The sequence below is a fragment of the Phascolarctos cinereus genome, unplaced genomic scaffold (assembly GCF_003287225.1).
Source record: "Phascolarctos cinereus isolate Bilbo 61053 unplaced genomic scaffold, phaCin_HiC Scaffold_4;HRSCAF=312, whole genome shotgun sequence".
In the NCBI taxonomy this organism is placed as follows: Eukaryota; Metazoa; Chordata; class Mammalia; order Diprotodontia; family Phascolarctidae; genus Phascolarctos; species Phascolarctos cinereus.
In genome coordinates, this window is record NW_027555847.1 from 311023465 (window position 1) to 311045824 (window position 22360).

Consider the following 22360-nt stretch of genomic DNA (forward strand, 5'->3'; position numbering starts at 1 on the left):
GATTGCAGTGCTATGATCAAATTAGCCCCTGGGAGTGGAGGTATAATGAAGAGGAGGAAAGATTGGGTGGGAAACAGAAATAACCCAATACTTCTACCTAGAAAAATCCAGACGGTGAAGGGAGTGGGAGTTTTGCTTGGAATAGCAGTGTGAGGTTCTTGATATTATTGACCAAGAACTATACTATTTTCATTGAAAACCAAGACAGCCACTTTAAAATCATCATTGTTCACTGGTCAAAGAGAATGTCTGCTGCAGGAGGTGGGACCTGGGGGTAGAATCCTGGAACTTAGCATCCTAAGCTAAGATGCTGGTAAGCTCTGGGGTGAAGACTGATGATGTCTGGCATTCTCCAAACATCCCCAAATCAGAAAGTATGAGCAGCTGGTTCACTGTCTTGATCTCACCCCTCCTCTTGACCATAATAAGTTTAAGAGCTGGAAAGAACTTTCCATTCTGTCAGGTCATCCCACTCTAAAGGGGAATTTTAAGATAAGCCATAGGCTTGCTTCAGTCTCCCCCTCCCACCAGCAAATTTCCTTAAGCCCTGATGATGATGGGTTCCTGCAGACATTTGTCAAGTTGTGTTCCAGCCCCTCATCTCCAGAAGAGTTCATCATCACATAGCTCAGGCCTGTTGTTTGTTAATAGGTTATTAATTAACCTCCCTCACTCCTCCTCCTGAGTTGCTAACTTGTCATTGTAAAGGATTTTATGTTAAACAATATGTTACTTTTGACAATGACAACTGCTTTAGTTAAAACTCCATTAAGCACCTCACTAGGGAGTTTATTTCAAGGATTTGAACTAAAAAGTGTAGGACTTAAGGGTTGGAGTGATGGGGGCAGAGAGAGGGATGAGCTTTTATTAGAATGCAACTGCTTCCAATCTGGATACTTCATTTAACTTCTTATCCAATTTCCATCATTTATCTATTATACAGAAAAATGTAGTTTGTGATAGTCTATAAACACAGATATTTAGAGTTAGAAAGTACTGGAAAGATCATCTAATCAATTGCCTCATTCTTCAGATGAGAAAAAAGAGGCCCAGAGAGACTTTCCCAACATCATATAGTTAGTCTTTTCACAAAAACAAACAACAAAGGATGTTTTACTGACGGGAGAAAAATAAAGGCAAAATTTAAGATTTTCCCCTTGCATCTCTAGTTTTATATGGAATTATGCCATAGGGCTTTAGACTCTCCCCCAAAGCAAATTCAAACCTTCTTAAGAAGGGCTAGCCTTGGGGCAGCTAGGTGGCGAAGTAAATAGAGCACTGGCCCTGAAGTCAGGAGGACCTGAGCTCAAATCCGGCCTCAGACCAAACACTTGACACTTACTAGCTGTGTGACCCTGGGCAAGTCACTTAACCCCAACTGCCAAAAAAAAAAGAAGGGGTAGTCTTAAGAGTGTAGAACCTAGAATAGTACCTGATGTTACAAGATGGAAAGAAATGAGAAGCCACCAAAAAGTAAGACTGTGACAAGGTTCACAGCCCCTTCAAATTACATCATTCAAAGAACATCTTTTTTAAAAAAATACTAATTTAAATCCATTTTTACTAGAGAGGATATGGAGAGAGTTGGCCCTGTTTACCTCTTACTCCCCTCTCATGAGGACCAAATGAAGACTACGGGATTCTTTCTCCTATATAGCCATTGTATTCCTTCTATGCAGAAGTAGGAAAACTATGGAGGATGGGCACTAAGGTTCCAAAAGGGATGGAGAATAGTTGACTAGTGCTGTTTGGGACGTGTGGCAGCTGAGTAATACCTCTTCGAATATTTCGTCTTAGCTTGTTACACAGATCCATGCGGGGGTTATCTAAATTCTCTTCTAGAGATCCGGGGCTTTGTTCTGGAGAAGAAGGGCCTCTGCTAAGATCCAATGGTACTTTACCAGTGTGGGGTGGTGGGGATGTAGCAGGGCTATAAGTTGAGGTTGGGCTGCTGGTGGTGGAAGAAGCAGAGAGGTCTAGGGCTCCAATTTTTGAGTTCAGGGGGGAAGTCAACGACAGCTTTCTGGCTCTGACAGGGGAAGAAGTTCTGGATACAGCTAATGGGGGTGGAGAAGAGAATTTTCGACACAGATGTGGTGACTTCCCATCTGCCAAGTGTTCACCTCGATTGTTCTGACTGGTAGCAAAGAACAATTCCAAAGACCTGAAAGTAAAAGCAAGTTGTAGCAAAGTTAAAAATGGATTTCCTGGATGTCACTCAAGAGCATTCACTCTACATATAAAAGCTATGATAGGAGAATAACACATTTATATTTTATAGTTTTCAAATCCCATCCAAGTATTTTTTGTACATCCTATCCACTCCAAAAAACTTTCATGACACTCTGCAGATTCCATCTAATCAATTGCCCAGAAATATTAATAAGTAATAATAATAATAATAATAATAATAATAATAATAGTTTACATTTATATAGCACTTACTATATGCCAGGAACTTTGCTAAGCATTTTATAAATATTTCATTTTATCCTCTGGGAGGTAGGTACTATTATTATCCCCATTTTACAGATGAGGAAACTGAGGCAGGGGTTATGTGACTTGTCCAGGGTCATACAGCTAGTTAGTGTCCAAGACTGGATTTAATAGCAGATGTCTTCCTGATTCCAAGCCTAGCGGTCTATCCACTGTGCCACCTAGCTCCCCTTAGGAGACAAGCAGACATAAATAAAGTATTTAACTCCCATACATAAGGGAACTAATAGGCAACCCTGAGCTCTCAGATCTCTGGAATAAGAATTCTGAGCAATATCTATTAAGTCCCCTCCCCCTCCCAAAATTCCTCTTGTGACTTCAAGGATAATCATGACACAAAACTCTAAGTATACCTGACAGGGATAGATGTGAAAGGTCTCTTGTATATGTCAGACAGCTTTTCCAGGACCACCGCTGCTGTGGTGAAGATACGGTAAGTATGCAGAAAAGTGTTGAGAAAGTCAATACTGAGAAAACGCAAGTCTGTCAACCTCTCCAAGAGTCTTTCCACACTGGCGTAGCGAATCTGGGGCACTTTGCAGGAGTTTAATGTTTTGCTAAAGCAGATATCTTTATCGTCTCTGTGAAGACGGGCATCAGACCTACACAATCGATCAGGAAGAATGTTTCAACAAAACCACACTCGGGCAGACAATCTAATTCTCTGGAAAAAGATCCTAGTTTTTGTTTTTTCACCATGATCCCACTTAACTTTTTTACTGAAAGATAATACAAGAGCCAGGTTTATACACACACACACACACACACACACACACACACACACTACATACACACACACAACATACCTCATGTCTCAGAAGTCTTAGTGCAGCTCTAAGTTTTATAAAACATTAAGATTTGGGGGACACCTTATGTATACAACAAAAACATGATGTAGGAAGAGAAAATTAATTTAAATTTTAGCTTAGAAAAGTCAGAATTTCAATTTTGGGGGTGGAGAGGAGAAACTATATATCAGTCTCTCTGAATCCCTTCTCTTTGTAGTTAACCTGTACTTTATGAGGAAAATGCAACTAAAATACCACTATCTGTAAAGAAAGGAAGGATATGGATAGGATGTGTCACAGTGCCTGCATAAAAGCTGTCAGGTACCAGTGATTAAACCATGTGATTTCTAAATTGGTTCTAATATTTAGGATCTGTGATCTGGTAACCTCACAGATTATCTAGTTCAATCCTTTCATTTTATAATCATTGATATTTACTTCAGAGTGTCCCAAAAGTCTCAGCACAGCCTTAAGTTTTTAATAGCACTAAAAATGCTTTCATAGCTTAAAACTATACTAAAACTTCTGGAAAGCTGAATACCATACTGAGACTTTTCCAAGACCCTGTATATAGGGTTCCTTGAGGTTTGCAAAATGACTTAGATACATTAACTTGCTTGAGCCTCTCAAAAATCCTGTGAGGTTAGTACTACAGATATTACCACCACCACTACCATCATCATCATCATCATTGTCATCCTCATTTTACAGATAGGGAAACTGAGGTCAATTCATACTGGACCTAACTCACACAATAAGTTCAGTGTCAGAGGTAGCATTTGAACCCAGGTTCCTCCCAACTCCAAAACCAGGACTCTTTCCTCTCAATGGGGAGAGCTCTAAAAAGACAGGGTAAGTGAAGTTCGGATAAAGTGATTCACCCAATTCAGTTGAAACTGAACTGTGCTTAAGTGTTAACTGAAAATATCAATAGTAAATTTTTAAAATTCCACGTGCAATAAATAGTTAGACATTCTTGAGATTGCAGTAGAGGCCTCTTCTCATTTTTTCTCCGTTTCTATTATACTTCTTTTCATGTGGATAACTGGCTCTGCTTTGATAGTAGTCCTCGTAAGAGTAGGCCAAATCCTCCACTTCAGCCCCAGAGTATATACAGCCAATTGTCAGACACTCAGAAAGAAGAGGCAAAAACAGGCACACAATTTATAAGTTAACAGTTTCAGGCCAAAGCAATTGCACAATCTTTCCAAGGGATGCTTGCAATTCTCTCTTTTGTTATTTATTATTATTATTATTACGACATCTTCAGTAAAGTAACTTTATGGGCACTGACAATTGCTGAGAATGAGAACTTTTCAAGTCTAGGAAGAAAAGCCACACTTTCTTGTCTATAAGACCAGCACCTATCAGTGACCCAATTTCACTCTAAAAATCTGTCACTTACTTTTTGAGGTATATGTCTTTTATATCTCTGGGGCACTGTTTTGCATGGGGCTATGATTTTTTTTTAGCAGTTTTTTCTTCTTTTTAGGCAATTGGGGTTAAGTGATTTGCCCAGGGTCACACAGCTAGTAAGTGTCAAGTGTTTGATCTAAGGCCGGATTTGAAGTCGGGTCCTCCTGACTTTAGGGCCGGTGCTCTATCCACTGCGCCACCTAGCTGCCCCGATGGGGTTATGATTTTTAAAGAATTCAGGAGAATCTTAGAAAAACACGGAAAGACTTACATGAAATAATAAAGAACTAAATGAGCAGAACCCAGAGAACATTGTATAGAGTATCAGCTATATTGTTTTAAGAATGATTTTGATTGAATAAATCATCTTGACTATTATAAATACCCAAATTAAAGGACCTGTGAAGAAAGATGCTATCTGCATCCAGAGAAAGAACTGAGAAGTAGAAATATGCATAGAATAATTATGTGTGTGTATCTGTGTGTGCTGTGCATATATATATATGCATGTATACATATGTATATGTATACACACACACACACCTATTTATGTGTAATGGTAGTTATCTCACTATCTTTGGGATGGGGAGGGAGAGAAGAAAAAAAGAAATTTACATGCTAACTTTATTATATATTTAAAGGAATAGCAAGTTTTACATAATAAATTTGCAGTTTCGTGTGCAATCACCTTTTTTATTATACTATGTTATAGAAATGCTTGTTTTATTCCATAAATTAAAAATAAAATTAATAAATGTGGAAAAAAATAATCCAGAAGAGTTAACTTTCCCAAAGTGAATGTTAAGCAATTTACTTTAAAAAAAAAACCCTGTTAATTGTTATCACATTATTACTAATGAAAATACAGAATTAAAATATTTAAGTTTCTTTGTAACTGGCACCTGAGGTAGTACTATGTCATTTCCAAAGTCATTATTGCTATATCAGGTAATGACTCTCTTCTGTCCTCTACCTCTTTATTTTTTTTTAAGGCAATTGGGGTTAAATGACTTGCCCAGGGTCACACAGCTAGTAAGTGTCTAGTGTTTGGTCTGAGGCTGGATTTGAACTCAGGTCCTCCTGACTTCAGGGCCAGCAGTTTATCCACTTCACCACCTAGCTGCCACCTCTCTACCTCTTTCATCAGAACATTTCTTCCCTGACATAATCCCTGTATCTTGGAAACAGCTTCAGTAGTTTCCACCACAACATCACTTAGAGAAAATAGGCCCGTCAACAGACACAACACCAAAATTAGACTTAACGTGAAATTTAGTCTATACCAAAAAAAGTTTAAATTTTGAGATCAACACTACAGGATACCACTTTAAAAGACACTGTCACCTACTAAATGTGAATGCTTCTAGTCCCCATATCATGATTTTGTACCCTAAGCATCATTCTGACATCTATATCTTTTAACTGCAAGTAGATTATTTGAAATACCAGAAGGGGAAAAATTATTTCATCCAAGATGAAATGAAAATGTGACTAATTACAACACTGTCCTTCAAAATCCTGATTACATTTTCATTTTAAATGAAGCAAAGATATTCAATATTATGAAATTATTTAATTTCATTTTCTTGAACTGAACAGCAGCTCAAAGTTATTTCCCAAGAGAACCCCAAAAGCCATAAACTCCGTTTTCCTAAAGCTCTTACAACAGTAACAACTTTAAAAAAAAATCTTAATGGCATGATTTTTTTAAGCTAGTATAAACACTGAGTTTTAAAAAAGGAAAAAATGTTGTCAAGGCGATATCATAACAGTAACAAAATCTACCTAACATAGGAGTAGAACAAATACCTATACGTAGAGTATAACTTGGGCAGCTAGGTGGCACAGCGGATAGACTGCCAGGCCTGGAATCAGGAGGCTCTGAGTTCAAATCTGGCCTCAGATACTTCTTAGCAGTGGCAAGTCACTTCACCTTGTTTGCCTCAGTTTCCTCATCTGTAAAATGTGCTGGAGAAAGAAACTGCAAACCACTACAGTATCTTTGCCAAGAAAACCTCAAATGGGCCATGAAGAGTCAGACATGACTGAACAACACAGTATAATTAATTCATTAATTAATGAACTCACATTTACATAGTGTGTTAAAGTTTGCAAAGTACCTTCCTTCCAAAAGTCTTGGGTTTGTGCAACTGTTATTATTTCCTTTTTACAGATGAGGAGACTGAGGCTCAGAGAACTCATAGGATCCTGGTTTTAGACTTGAAAGAGATCTTAGAGGCCACTGAGTCCAATCCTCTCATTTTATATAGGTGAAGAAACTGAAGCACAGGGAGGTTACCCTACTTGCACAAAGCTAATAAGTGTCTCGGTCAGGATTTTAAACCTACGTCTTCCTGACTTTAAGTCTAGCGTCCTATCTATTCATTACTCGATGCCTAAATGTCAGAGCTGGGATTTGAATGCAGGTCTTCTGAATCCAAGTTTAGAATTCTTTCTACTCCAAAACACACACACACACACCCTCTTTTCAGTATTACATATGCATGGTATTATCTAAGTCTTGCAGAATAAGATATCCCATAGCTCATGTACAGGAGGTAGGACAGGAATGAGTCTGTTGAGGAAGGAGTCACTGACTGGGATAAGACATTCTCCTTCTGTGCACAAAGACCATTCCACTCAATGTGGTGAAAAATGAGCTCTAGGAGGTTAAAATGTCCGCAGACTATGTGGAAATTACAGGGGAAAGGCAAGAAATTTCTAGAATTTTATTCTGATATACCTGTATCTACATACAGATATCCATATAGCTCTATATGTGATAAATGCAGGCTGAGACAGAAAGAACGAGCTAGAGTGAGAGCAAGAGTCTTGTCTATTATGTCGAACTGCAAAGAAAATTAAACAGTTTAACAGATCATCAAGGTGTTTTGAAGCTGTTATGTCAAATGAGGGAAACACCCAGACAAGTGGAGTTTTCCAGCGTTTATCTGAGTTGCTATTCAGCCAATCAGTAAGTCAATGAGCATTTGCTATGTGCCAGGCCCTATTCTGGGAGACACAGCTTGTGGCTATATTAGTACAAAGTAAAGATCTGTTATTATCACTGAACAAGAACAAAAGTCATACTTGCACCATTGCCAACTTTTAGAGGGTTGGAATAAGTGTATGAGAGGCCTAGCGGTCTGAGTCAGGAAGACCTGGGTTCATATTCTACCACCAGGCAACTCTTTATAATTATAAATCAAAGAGAAGATGCCAACCTGCAAGGTAGACATAATTTAGTTTGCTCATGCAGGAGTTTCCTGTACCAAGGAAATCACAGCTCTAGTACCTATTCCTATCTAGAATTCAACAAGCAGAAAAGCCAAGAAAATTTATTTTTCATGGGTAGAAGGCGTTTCCCCACCTGGGGTCCTTTACAACAATGAAATTGAAAGTCTAGCACCAGCCCATCTAACCTCCCCCATATATATAATCCCCCATATATATGAATACTTATAAGTCAAAGCTAACATAATTCTGAATCAGGATGGCATGTCATGGTTCTCTAACCATTGAGAAAATATTTTTAACCCAAAACAAGATTAGCACAAATCAACTTATGAGGGACTAAATTAGGCAGATGGAAGCATAAAACTGAAGTTCATTCAACTTTGGGCAAAAGGTTTATTTTTTTTCTTGAAAACTGGTTTGAGTGTAATAATATAACCAACTATGACTTTTAACTTTTAATTTTATATTCCATACTTACTTTTAAATTTAGCCATTTTTTTTGCATTTTTTAAGCCACACTAGTAAAAGCCTAGAAAACACAGTGTTGAAGGAATCTACAGCTGTTAATATTGAAATCAGCTGGTTGCTAATCAGTTTTTCTTAAGATTAAAATCAAACCATTTCAGTGCTACCAGTTAAGTGCTCATCTATAATTAAAGTAGTATAGATTTTTCTCTAGTGCCTGTATACTTGTATTATACACTTGTTTTTATCTGACATGGTGCTTATTAAATATTAAGGCTTTCACCACTGGGATGGTGTTTAACTGGGTTAATTCTTACAAATGTAGAAAAGCAAGGAATCCCAGAGGAAATTCTATATTCATCATTTTTAGCTACATGCAGAAATTATTGTTTCTCAGCCCTCAAAAAAAAAAGCTCTCTTTCAAGGGAAAATGGAAATTTTTTAAAAATGAAGAGGATAAGCATCTTTGAAATAGTTGTTACTGCCTGGACACAATCAGTTAATTCTATCAGATATTATCCATAATCAATCAATCAATAAACATTTAAGTGCCCACTACTGCAAGGCACTGTGCTAAGCACTTTCGTCCCATAAACTATGGGAGAAAAGAAGACAAGATCTCTCATTACCACCACATGGGTTTTCCTGAGAAGTGGAACACAGTTGATCATACGATGACCTTATTAGGTCATAGCCCTTGAGGTCTCTTCTAACTGTAGAGCTATAATACCATATATCTACCAAAATACTTCAAAAGTAATTTTTTAAGATGGAAAAGAAACCAATGACAAGTAGTGGCAAAACTTTAATCAGAGGGCAAAGAATCTATAGAATATTCCAGTTTTCTTTGCAGTCACTTTAAATTCCATATTTTGCTTTGTAGTATTATGTTGGAAACACATCAGGAGTTGGGGGGGAGGGGTATGGAGGCGAGGAGAATGGCCCTAACTAACCATAATAGGCTAAGAAACATAAAACAAATAATCTTTCTTTCTTTTTTTTTTTTGGCATTTGCTGATTTTTTTTAATTTTTTTTATTTTTTCCATATGCTTTTGAGTTGAACAAATAATCTTTCAATACTGTCTATATACTAGAAGGAAAATGGACTTAGTTATACAAGTCATTCTGACTTTCTTCAAAACTGATACTGATCTGGAGTCAAATCAACTATAATTAGCATAATTTGCATGAGTTGTTAAAACTAACAAGTAAACCCTTGCTTCTTCTTGTCTGTAAACACAGGTCAGTGTTGGCTCTCATGATTATCTCTTTTAAGGTAACCCTATCACTTTACCAAAATTGAAGGAAAATTCAAAAGTGGGACAATCAATAGTCAATGATATCTTTGCAGAAATTTTCTGAAACTGGTTGTGACAATTGGAAAGAATTTTTACAGCCATGTCTCTGATAAAGGCCTCATTTCTAAAATATATAGAGAACTGAATCAAATTTATAAGAATACAAGTCATTCCCCAATTGATTAATGGTCAAAGGATATGAACAGGCAGTTTTCAGATAAAGAAATTAAAGCTATCTATAATCATATAAAAAAAGCTCTAAATCATTATTGATTAGAGAAATGTAAGTCAAAACAACTCCAAGGTACCACATTACACCTATCAGATTGGCTAACATGACAAAACAGGAAAATGATAAGTGCTGGAGAAGAAGTGGGAAAATTGGAACATTAATGCATTGTTGTTGGAGTGGGAACTGATCCAACCATTCTGGAGAGCAATTTGGAACTATGCCCAAAGGGCTATCAAACTGTGTATACCCTTTGGCCCAGCAATAGAACTTCTAGGTCTGTATCCCAAAGAGATCATACAAATGGGAAAAGGGACTCATATGTACAAAAATATTTATAGCAGTTCTTTTTATGGTGGCAAAGAATTGGAAGTTGAGAGGATGCCCATCAATTGGGGAATGGCTGAACAAGTTGTGGTATATGAATGCAACAGAATACTATTGTGCTCAACAGGCTGACTTCAGAAAAACCTGGAAAGACTTGTATGGTCTGATGCTGAGTGAAGTGAGCAGAACCAGGAGAACGATGTACACAGTAACAGCCACATTGTGTGATGACTAACTTTGCTATACCCATCTCTTAGCAATGTAAGGATGCAAGACAACTCCAAAGTACTCATGACGGAAAATGCTGTCCACATCCAGAAAAAGAACTACAGAGTTTGAATGCAGATTGAAGCATATTATTTGCTCTGTTTTTTTTTCTTTCTCGTGGTTTTTCCCATTGGTTCTAATTCTTCACAACATGACTAATGTGAAAATAGGTTCAATATAAATGTATATGTAGAGCCTACATCAAATTGCATGCTGTCTTGTGGTGGGGGGAGAGGAGAGATGGGGGAAAATTTGGAACTCAAAATCTTATGGAAGTGAATGTTGAAAACTAAAATAAAGAAATAAATTTTTAAAAAATTAAAATGGTTGTGACAGGACAAATATCTATCAGTGTTTCCCCACAACTTAGGGAAAGTTTAGAATTAGGTCCATCCCTCCCCACCTCTCTCTACTTGAGTTAGGCCCACCTTCTTCTCCTGCCAACTGGGATTAGTTTTCCCTAAAAGGAGACGAATCAGATCCACAGAAGCTGATTGGGCCTGTTTCCCTGATGTAGCTTCCTGTTCACCTGCTCATAAAAAGTCACACTCATCCAGAATCTAACTTGGTGAATTTGTGAGCACCATGTGAATCACCGTATCCTACCCTGCTGAGTAGACATGCTTTCATATGAAGACAAGGAGGACTATACCCAGAAAAGCAAAGTATCACTGTCTTCTTGTTGTATAACCTTGCTGTGTTAGGGCAAAATAACTCTCCTTTTTTTTTTTAAACAGTTCAGTGACTTGTGATGGCCTTATCTGGTCCCAAGATTGAACCTGCTCTGAGAGAGGGTTGATGTTGGGCCTGCCTCTGCCAATGACCATCATTCGTAAAAACTGAAACACGGCATGACAGCAGATAGATCAAGTTTGGCAGGTCGATGACACAATTCTCTGCTTTTGCTGTTCTAGCAGCCACACCTTGTCCAGCAGTTTGGCTTTGGTTAAAAAATGAGTGAAGAAAAAGGCTACACTTACTTAATCATATGTGGCACAGTCACTTTGGAATTTTCTTCAAATACTATTGTCATTAAGCCATTGCACCGAATGTTGTCGACACACTGTGAAAATTGAAAAAAAAAAAGACAATACAAAAACAGTTAATTACAACTTATGGCAGATGGAGGCCAATGAACATTTCCCATGTTTCTAGGGTACTGCATTTTTAGGACTCAAAGAACCAAAACCACCATTTCTATAGATCTATAATGATGAAATAGCAATGGAACTGGAGTCAGAGGACATGGGTTCAAATCCAACTGGTGTCATATACTGTGTGACCCTAAACAAATCACTTTCTAGGCCTCAGTTTCCTCAGCTAGAAAACGATAAAGTTGGATGAGACGGTCTCTACTTTCTAGTTCAAATGCTCTGATCTTATGCCCCTTTCTGCAGTCATCAAACACTGACAGTAACAAGGTACAGACAGAATAATGTTGGAAGGGTCCATACTTGTTATTTCACTTGAGGTAGAGAATTTCTGGTGAAGAAACTCCCTCTACCAATGCAAATCAGCAATTGTGCTACAACTTACAGCCTTAGAGTGTTTGGGGCTCTGAGAGGTTAAGTGATTTCTCCAATTTTACATTGTTATTGTTGTTGTTCAGTCTTTTCAGCTGTATCTGACTCCTCATGACCCCATTTGGAGTTTTCTAGGCCATTTCCTTCTCTGATGTGTGCCCATTTTACAGATGAGGAAATGGAGGCAAATAGAGTTAAGTGACTTGCCCAAGGCCACACAGCTGGTAAGTGTCCGAGGCCAGATTTGAACTCAGGAAGAGGACCCTTCCTGACTTCAATCCTGGCATTTTATCCACTGTACCACCTAGGTGCCCTTTCACATGGTTAGCACATGACAAGAGGAGGGGATTTGAACCCAAGTGTCTCTAGTCCAGGACACTTGCCACTTTATCAGAAAATCTTATGTTCTGCTCAAGTCTCTGGCATATATTTCTTTGTGGAGGATGGATAAGAGGATCCTATTCTCCTTACTCTCCAAAAGTATGTTGTCACAAAGAATACCTCTGTGAGATTTACTCTGCAAATCTCAGCTAGGTGGCACAGTGGATAGTGCACTAGGCTTGTAGTCAGGAACACCTGAGCTTAAATTTGATGTCAGACTCTTGCTAACTATCCATCCCTGGGCAACTCACTTCACCTGTGCCTCAGTTTCCTTTTCTGTAAAATGGAGATAATAGTAGCACCTCCCTCTGAAGGAATTAAAACAGTAAGTGGAAGTGAGAATTGAGTAAGCCACACTGACTTCATCTTGTGACTCAGTTCTGGAGCTAGCCCAGTTCCCTTTCTATTCAATTATGGGTCTAGTCCAATTTCTGTCTTATGAGAAAACTTTATTCAATTGTGGGAATTGTGAGAAAATCTTACTGCATTGTTTGCATCTTACTCTGCATGGCTGAGGAGCTGGACCATCTCTGCCTGCTGCTTAGAGATCCTTAACTAAGGACCTAGGTTGTGCTGACCAGAAACCCACTCAGATCCAAAGGGTGAAGCGAACAGTTTTCTCACAATTGTATATCCCAAGCAACCCATATTTCTTATCTGAAAACTGGCCATGCACTAGTTAATCAGTTATTGTTTCCATGTTCCTTTGACTGAATACAGGCGCTTGGGGAGAGTGGCACACCTCTTTTTATGATTTCAGGGAATTGTACCTGCTTGTTTTCCCTGTTCCAACTTGGAAAACCCCCAATCTTTCCTCCAATTAGAAATCAAGTTACCGAGTTTTGTACCCTAATTAATTGTTTTCTTTTAATCAATTGATCTTATTTGATTAGTTGTTTTTAATGTATAAAAAGCTGTCTTCCCCTGTATTTGGTTAGGGTCCAGTGCCAAAGCTGAGGAAGGCGTGGAAGAGATCTGGTATGCAATTAGTATGCATTACTTAATAAATAGGCTCAGAAGCTCAAACCTCTGTTTCTTCTGTCACTTCATCTTTCACCTGCCACACCTTCCATGGTTGCTATGAGGATCAATGAGATGATAATTGTAAAGCTTTTGGCACAGTGCCTGGCATTCATTGGGACTATATAAGATTACCTGTTTTTACTGTTATCATTATTATTATTATTTCAGCACAACAAAGGTTAAATTCATTATTACATTCATGCCCCTCGCCGCCTTTGAATAGTCCTATATTGCTACCAGGTGGTTGTCCTACTGTCAGGTTTCCTTTCCCTTAGGGCAGGGGTGACGAACCTGTGGCCTCCAGGCCTCAGTTTCCCCACCCCTGCCTGAGGGTATCAACATTTTAACATACCAGAAGCCATTTGCCTGCTCCTCACCCTTCCCTTTGCTAACCAATAAGGCTGCCATCAAACATTAATGTTTCTTTCTCAGGTTCTCTCATTGATTCCAGAACAATAAAATGTAATGTAAAAATGTTACAATAAAATGTAACAATACAATGATGTGGGAACTTTCTGGGATGTTGAGTGGGGCCAAAAGGGAGCAGATGGACATAACCTGCCCAGCAGCTAAGGCTGAGTCAATTAGATCTTGATTCATGGTTCCAGAACTTGGGAGGGGGGATGGGGAAGAAGGTTACAGGTGCCACAGTCAGGCATCATACAGAAGGAAAAGATCTGAGGCTTGAGACAAGTCTTGAGAAAGAAAGATTCCACGAAGCATAGATAATGAGGGAGCGTGTTCCATTTGAGAGACAGCAAAAGATTGCTATGTGTGGGGAACAGAGGTTGGCTGGGCCACATAATGTAGGGAGGAGGAGAATAATGTATAATGAGGCTGTAAAGATAGGTTTACAGCCAGGTTATAAAGGCTCTTAACAGTAAAAAACAGATTATATTTTGTTCTAGAGGCCATAGAGAGCCAATGGAATTGACTGATTAGGGGGTGACATACTTAGATCTGCACTGAAGGAAACTGCTTTGGTAACCGGGTGGAAAATGGATTAGATTGGGGAAAGACAAGGCAGGGAGAACAACCAGGAGGTGGTAATCTGGTGGGAAATGAAGAAGATTTGAACTATGGTGATGGCTTTGTGAGCAGACAGAAGAACTACATAAGAAATGTTGTGGGTATAGAAATGGCAAGATTTGGCGATTGACCAGAAATGTGGGATGAGGAAGAGTGAGGTGTCAAGGATAGTAACAAGATTATGAACTTGGGAAACTGGAAGAATAGCTGTGTCTTTGACAGAAATAGGAAAGTTAAGAAGAGTGGTGCCTTTGTGGGGAAAGATAATGAGTTCTGTTTTAGGCACATTGATTTGAAATATCTTTGGGACATTGAGTTTGAAATGTCTAAAAGGTAGTTGGTGATGCAGAACTGATGCTTAGCAGAGAGACTGAAGGTGTCCACATGTATACAGATATATATATATATATATATGTATATGTATATATGTATATACATATACATATATATATATATACACATATATATATATATGTATGTATGTATGTATATCTTTTTGAGTAATCTGCACAGAGATGATACTTAAACCCATGGGAGCTGATGAAGTCACTGAGACAGTATACAGAGAGAAGAAGCTGGAGAAGAAAGCCTAGAGAAATTATATAGATGATGAAGTAGGAAAGGAGAGGGAAAGAAGGTCAAATAGGTAGGAGGGCCAGAGAAAGCAGTGTCATAAGAACCCACGGAGGAGAGAACATCCAGTGGTCAACAGAGTCAAATGGATTAGAGGCATCCAGAAGGCACAGTGCTGGGCCTGGAGTCAGAAGACACAAAATCAACTCCAGCCTCTGACACTTACTAGCTATGTGACCCTGAGCAAGTCATTTAACCTACGTTTGTCTCAGTCTCTTCAGTTGTAAAATGTGAATAATAATGGCACCTACATAGCAGGGTTGTTGTGAGAAGCAAATGATATACACATGTGCATATACACATACACACACATATATACATACACATATATATATAAGTGCTTAGTAAAGTATCTTGAACATAATAGGCAGCATATAAATGCTTTTTCCCTTCCCCTTCCCCTAGAGATAGCAAGAAGAATGAAAACTATGAAAAGACCTTTACATTTGGCAAATAAGAGATCATTTGCAACCAAAGAGAGCCATTGCATTTGAGTGAGGAGAATCAGAAAGCTAGACTGCATAGGGTTGGGGAGTAAGAGGAGAGGAAAAGTTGGGGAAATTATAAGCATACAGATTTTTCTAAAAGTTTCACTAAGAAAAGGAGAAAATCTATAGAATAATAGTTTGAGGGGACAGTAGGATCTAGTGAAGTTTTTTTTTTAAGAATGGGGACACACAGGTATGTTTGTAGACAGCACAGAAGGAACCAACAGATAAGGAGAAGAAGAGCTTGAAGTCTGGAGAGAGAGAGGTTGGGAATATCATCATTTTATGCCTGGGCTATCATTCTTATTCCTGGTGTAGACATGAATTTTTTTTAAACCACAGAATCACTCCTTTATAAAAACCATTTGCTTGTAAGTATTGGGGAAAACAAATAAGCATAACCAAATACCCAATTCAATTTAGACATCAGGCCACTGGAGTCAAAACTAATCACTAACTTGATGAGAGTTCTGATGTCTTTTAAAGTTATTTTCCTTTACACTCTTGTGGTTTAATATATAAATTGTTCTCAATTCTTATTTTGCTCTGCATCAGTTCATACAGGTCTTTCTAGGTATCCATAACTTCTTCACATTTGCTGTTTCTTATATCACAATATTATTCCATTACATTAATATAGGACAGTTTATTCAGCTAGTCTCTAATAATAGCCATCCACTTAGTTTGAATTTTTTTGCTATTAAAATATTTTTGCCACTATAAATATTTTTGTACACATGGGACACTTCTCTCTGTCTTTGAGGGGTATATGTATGCCTAGTAGTAGAACTTTTTTTGAATAATTCCAAACTTGTTGCCCAAGTGATTGGAACAATTCATAGATTCACTAGCCCTATAAGAATGTAACTGGTTTTTTTTCATGCCATTTCCAATATTCATCATTTTCATCTTTGGAAATCTAATAGAAACTTAAGCTGTTTCAATCTGTATTTTTGTTTTAAGAATTTGAAGCATATGGCTATAGACAGCTTGCATTTCTTATGAAAATTGCTTGTGCTTTAACCACTTATCTTTTGGAGAATGACTTTTGCTATATATTTATATCAATTTCCCATATATTTTATCAGACCTCTATCAGACATAATTGATATGAAGGTTTTCTTCCCTATTTGACAGTTTCTTTTCTTACTGTAGTTGCACTAATTTTATTGCAAAAGCTTTTTAATTTAAAGCAATCAAAATTGTCTTGTATTTTTAGTTATCACTATGCTTTATTTGGTATTCTTCCCTTAAGCAAGATTGTGAAAATAACTATTTCCATTCTTTTCTGATTATTCTCAGGTATCTACCATTATTATAAACCATTCTTTTATAAAATAAAAGAAAAGAAAAAAACAGGAAAAAAATCCTTGCAACCACAAACCTCATATATAGAGGTTTGTTGGGTTTTTTTGGGGGGGGAGGAGGGATAGGGGGCAGAATAGGAATGTACTTTGCACATAAAACGCAAATCTGTGTCCAACCCCATGTTGGATCATGGATATGTTATAGTTTACTTCCTCTCTCCCCTAGCAAAGAGGTTGTCAATTTCTAGATTGTATGAGCTTTTTCTCCTGGACTCAGAATTTGGAAGGAGCATCCCCTGACTGACTCTGATTATCCATCCATTACTTAACTTCCCCCTGGAATTGCTGAGAAAGGTTATTAAAATTTCCCAGGGCTGCTTCCTTAACCAAAAAGAAAAGGGAAGTGGAAAAACTGAAAAAATTTGTAGAAGCTGCTACATATATACACACACTGGCATTATACACACATATTTTACATAGCTATATAAGTATGTTATCCCCCGAATCTGTAAGTTTCTTCATTCAATGATCCCTTAAAGGCTCAAGAAGATTTAATGTGATTCCCTTACAATCTAAATTTACTGAATTGTATGGAACAATTAAAACTGTGCTTGAAAACAATGTGCTGCTTAACATTTTAGTAACTGCTCAAGCATCATCCTTTAATACCAATCATGTGGGAACCCTTTTTAAGAAAAGAAACTGATTTCAAAATTCTTTTTTAAGTTCCAGTTTAGTGTATGAACTCCTTTATAAGCTTTACATATTTTAAACTGCCTGGGTCTCACTTTCAGAAGCTACAATTTTTTAGAACCTAAAATTGCATGAATGATTAATTACACCTTCAAGTACTATCTGAGGCCATAATTAACCATTGACATCACCAACATAGCATGTAAGTAGTTAATGGTTCCCAAACATAATTTTTTTTTCTCTCCACTATTTATAGGTATAAAATTTGAGGCTGAAAATTTGACCACTTAAAAAGAAAAAATACCATTGCATTAATTTCATGTGCCAGTGTTAACTCAGGCTCACTATCATGCTTAAAAGTTCACAGCTCAAGTCTCTCTATAATTACAGGTTTTAACAAAAAGATAGAAATTCTCCTCTAAGCCTCCCTACATTCGTGAAAGCGTCACAAATATGCATGGTATTTGACCAATTGTAAAGCATATTAAAAAATTTCCCTCAAATCACCAGTGAAGTTTACACTACAATACAGAATAATAATCACATAACACACATATATATGTGTGTGTTTCTACATATCATATATAATCATATAATGCAGAATAATGATCGTATCATCTAGATAATATATACAAAGCAAGATATATATGTATATAGATAGATAAATATAGATAGATCTTACGTGTGTGTATGTATGAACCTTGCTTTGTATATATTTGTTTGCACGTTGTCTCCCTTATTACATAAGATGTTCCTTGAGGGTAAGGACTGTCTTTTGCCTCTTTTTTGTATTCCTAGCATTTAACACAGTGCTTGGCATATCGTAGGCACATAACACACACACACACACACACACACACACACACACACAGAATTGGGGAACAAACAAAAACATCTTATAACTGATTTTCTTCCCAATTCCTCTCCTTGAAAAGACCAGAAAATAAAGTTTTTGTCTATTCTAAGTATGTGAGTGAAGAATTTTAAACACATTTCTCTTTACTATTTCATCTTACCCTGCCCCAGAAATGCCTAAATTCTGACTGTACTTTGAGGCCACATCTGTATGCATGGCACCATGAATACTGAATTTCTGGTAGACCTTACAAGCAATTAAACATTCTACCAGTCTAACTCTACAGAAGACAATTGGACTCAATTTTACCATTTAAATGATTCTACAGAAGTCCAGTCATTTTAGTCAACATGGATTTAGAAATAAATGTTTTTAAATGCCCTACTTGCCAACAATTAGCAATCAGCTCCCCTATCAAATCAAGCAACAAATATTTGCCAGCCCGATTACAGATAAATAGGGCAGCTAGGTAGCTCAGTGTATAGAACACTGGGCCTGGTGTCCCACAGAGGGAGATGACTGCATGTGTGCTCAGAACAAGACATCCTTTTTCAAGAGGGAATTCTGCCAAGGGCCTGCTGCAGGCCCGACTCAGAGCCTGTGGCAGGCTTGACCCAGACTCCCAACAAACCTTCCTAGTGCTTGTGGAATGATCCAATTACAGGGTGAGGGGGCAGGAGGGAGGCTCACCTTGACTGGGAGAGGTCTTGAGACCTCAGACATGTGCCATTACATGATGTAGTTTGAGGGGTACAGGGACCCCAAAACACCAAGGCTCAAGGCGTAGTTGTCTGGAAAGAATTCACGGACTCAAGCAGTGGCAAAAAGTTTACTGTAATGCGGGCAAAGCTCTTTTAGGGAATGTGCAACCTAACAGGAGTGATACGAAAGCTTATATAGGAAAAGTTAGCAAACTGTGTGCCAACTGTGCTAATCAGGTGGTAACACACAGTTTCTGTACCTTGGGCACAGGCATTATTCCCTAATGGCATGGCCAGGGGTGGGGTGGTGCTTTTCAGGGGTCTGTATATGTGTACGCTTATGCCTCTAACAAGATAGCCTTGGGAGTTGATATAGTTTGACCTTTGGATTATATACGCCAACTGTGGGAATCTGTACGTGATAGTCCTGCTGGCACAAGACAGTCTGTTCATACAAGGAAAGTTTTACAGAGGTCGGCTTGTTCTCGTAACAGGGAGAAATAGTTTACCTGCCTGGGCCCATTCACAAGTTACTGTCAGAGATAGGGTCTTTAGGCTGGGGAGAGATATGGTTGTAGGACTAGAGTCCAAGTACAAGCACCCCATCAGGACCCTTGCAGATAAGAAGACCATCCTATCTTCATAGTCTAGCAGTTCCCAAGGGAAAAGAATGCTGCTTTCGCCATCTTAATTATTCATGATTTCTCCTCCATGGCCATTCTCATTCGGGTGGAGAGTTCTATTTCCCCTCTTCCTCTCTTAGTCACAATTTCATAAATATGCAAACTTCTATTTGAATTATGAACTCTTTGCCCTGGCCTAGGGTTTCAGATGCATGTTCATTTCTTTTTTTCCCCCTCACTTAATAGTATCTTATTTTTTTCCAATTACATGTGAAGATAGTTTTCAACATTCACTTTTATAAGATTCTGAGTTCCAATTTTTCCTCCCTCCCTTTCTCCTCCTCCCTCTACCCAAGACAGCAAGCAATGTGATATAGGTTACACTTGTGCAATCATGTTAAAACACATCTCCACATTAGTCATGTTGTGAAAAAAGAATCTGATGTTCATTTCTCTTATAATAAATCTAGTTGCAACATAATGTCGCATGGACTTGTGATATTGTTTTTGGTTAACATAAGTAAGAGTGTTTTTTTTGGGATGGGGAGATAGGAGAATGTTTGTAGTCAATAGGAAATGTGCCAGTAGACAGAGAAAGACTGAAAATACTGGAAGAGTAGGGATGACAGTGGGGACAAGCTGTTAGAGGAGATCACTTGAACAAATAGAGGGATTAAGGCCACTTCATTATATGAGACAGGCAAAAGAAGAGAGTGGCAGAAGGCATCTGAGTGACAAGAGATGAGAAAGAAGGGAGAAGAAGGAGCTCATGGGCAATGACCTCCATTTTTTCTGTAAAATATGAGGAAAGTTTGTGAGAGTGGGGGGAATTAGCCCAAACCCCTAAATGTAACAGAAGCCACTCGTCTGGGCACCCAACCCGCTAGTGCCAGTGCAAACTGAGCAAGTAAGCCTGGGAATGTGTCACAGTTATAGTCATATAGTTCCTTTCTATTTCTTGGCAGGTTGATTCCCAAATATTTTATGTAGTCTATACCTATTGTGAATGTAATTGCTCTTTCTAGCTTATCGTATTGGGTTTTGTTGGCAAAACACAAAAAGTCTTATGATTTCTCTGGATTTATTTTATAACTTTAGAAGGGTACATCACACTTCAGGCCTCCTCATTAAGCTTTTATCCTGGACTCTTCTCTCATTACTAGGCTTCTGGATGTCCATGCTTGCTCCAAATTAGGCCCCAGCCATAGCAGTCACCTAGCCTGGAATATACTACCTTCTCCTCTTATTTGTCCCAAGGCTGGCTTCAAGATGTTATCTTTGCAGAGAGGCCTCTAGTCTTCCCCCAATACAGATGTTAGCTTTCGGTTTTGGATAGATGCTATTTGTCATATTAAAGAAAGGCTCATTTATTCCTATGCCATTTAAGGTTTTTAAAAGAAATAAATATTATATTTTGTTGCAAGCTTTTTCTATATCTATTGACCCAATAATAATGTTTTAATTGGATCTCTTAATTATTTTGTTTAAAGTTTTCCCAATACTGAACCAACCTTTCATTCCTTATATGAACCCAACTTAAACAACATATAGATTCTTTCTAATATATTGCTATACCCTCTTTGATAATATTTTTATATCAGTTTTATATCAGTTTTCATTAGAGATATTGGTCTATGCTTTTATCTTTCTGTTTTGTCTTTCCTTAGACTAGGGATTAAGACTACATTAATGCCACAAAGGCATTTGATAGAATCCCCCCTTTTTTTGCAAATAGTTTATCTAATAGTAGAACTAATTGTTCTTTAAATGTTTGATAGGATTCACTCATAAACCTATATGCTTCTGGAAGTTTTGGGATTTTTTGGAGGGGAGTCAATTATAGATTGTTCAATTTCCTTTTCTGAGACCATGTTACTTAAATTCTCTATTTTTTGTCCATTTATCTACCTATTTTATATTTTTGTCAATATCTATCCATTTCATTTGTTACCAATTTTGTTGGCATATAATTAGAAAAATAATTTCTGATAACAGCCTTTATTTCATTTTCATCTGTTGTTTTTCTTTTTTTATATATTGGCAATTTGGTTTTCCTCTTTTAAAAATCAGGTTAACTTATGGATTACTCACGTGATTAGCTTTTAAAAGCAGTTATGAATTTTATTTATTAATTCAATGAGGTGTTTACCTTTGAATTTTGTGAACTTTTTTCTGATTTTCAGGATTTCTATTTTTGTGTTCTGTTGGAGTTTTCCAACTTGTTGTTTATCTAGTTGAGTTACATATGCAATTCATTCATCTGTTTCATCATTTTTTTGTTGATAAAAGTGCTTTGAAACATAAACTTTCCCCGAGGGACTGTCCAGGTAACATCTCAAAAGTTTTTGTACATTTTCTCATTGTCATTTTTTTCATGAAAGTATCTGTTGTTTAACTCTTTTAATGATGTTTATTCTTGACTTCTTTGAGGTCAGGATTGATACTTTTGCTTTTCTTAACTCTCTTTAAACAAAATGAAATGCTGTTCCAGCTCTTTGTTTTAACTACATGAATCCTTATGTTTCAAGTGTAGTTTTTAGAAGCCACACATATTGGTGAATTCTGCTTTCCAATCCATC

General features: G+C 37.6%; 1 protein-coding gene across 3 annotated transcripts in view; it reads right to left on the minus strand.

Annotated features, from left to right (window-relative positions):
- Positions 1 to 22360, minus strand: part of RASGRF2 (Ras protein specific guanine nucleotide releasing factor 2) — a 324254-nt gene that overhangs the window by 142601 nt on the left and 159293 nt on the right. For 2 of the 3 annotated variants that reach the window (XM_021007654.2, XM_078153147.1), the window contains 3 exons: positions 11505 to 11587; positions 2850 to 3098; positions 1776 to 2164 (listed from right to left, as the gene is read on the minus strand). In XM_021007654.2, the coding sequence (XP_020863313.1) occupies positions 1776 to 2164; positions 2850 to 3098; positions 11505 to 11587 (721 nt within the window). The remainder of the gene's footprint in view (positions 1 to 1775; positions 2165 to 2849; positions 3099 to 11504; positions 11588 to 22360) is intronic. The other variant, XM_021007670.2, reaches the window with a different exon arrangement.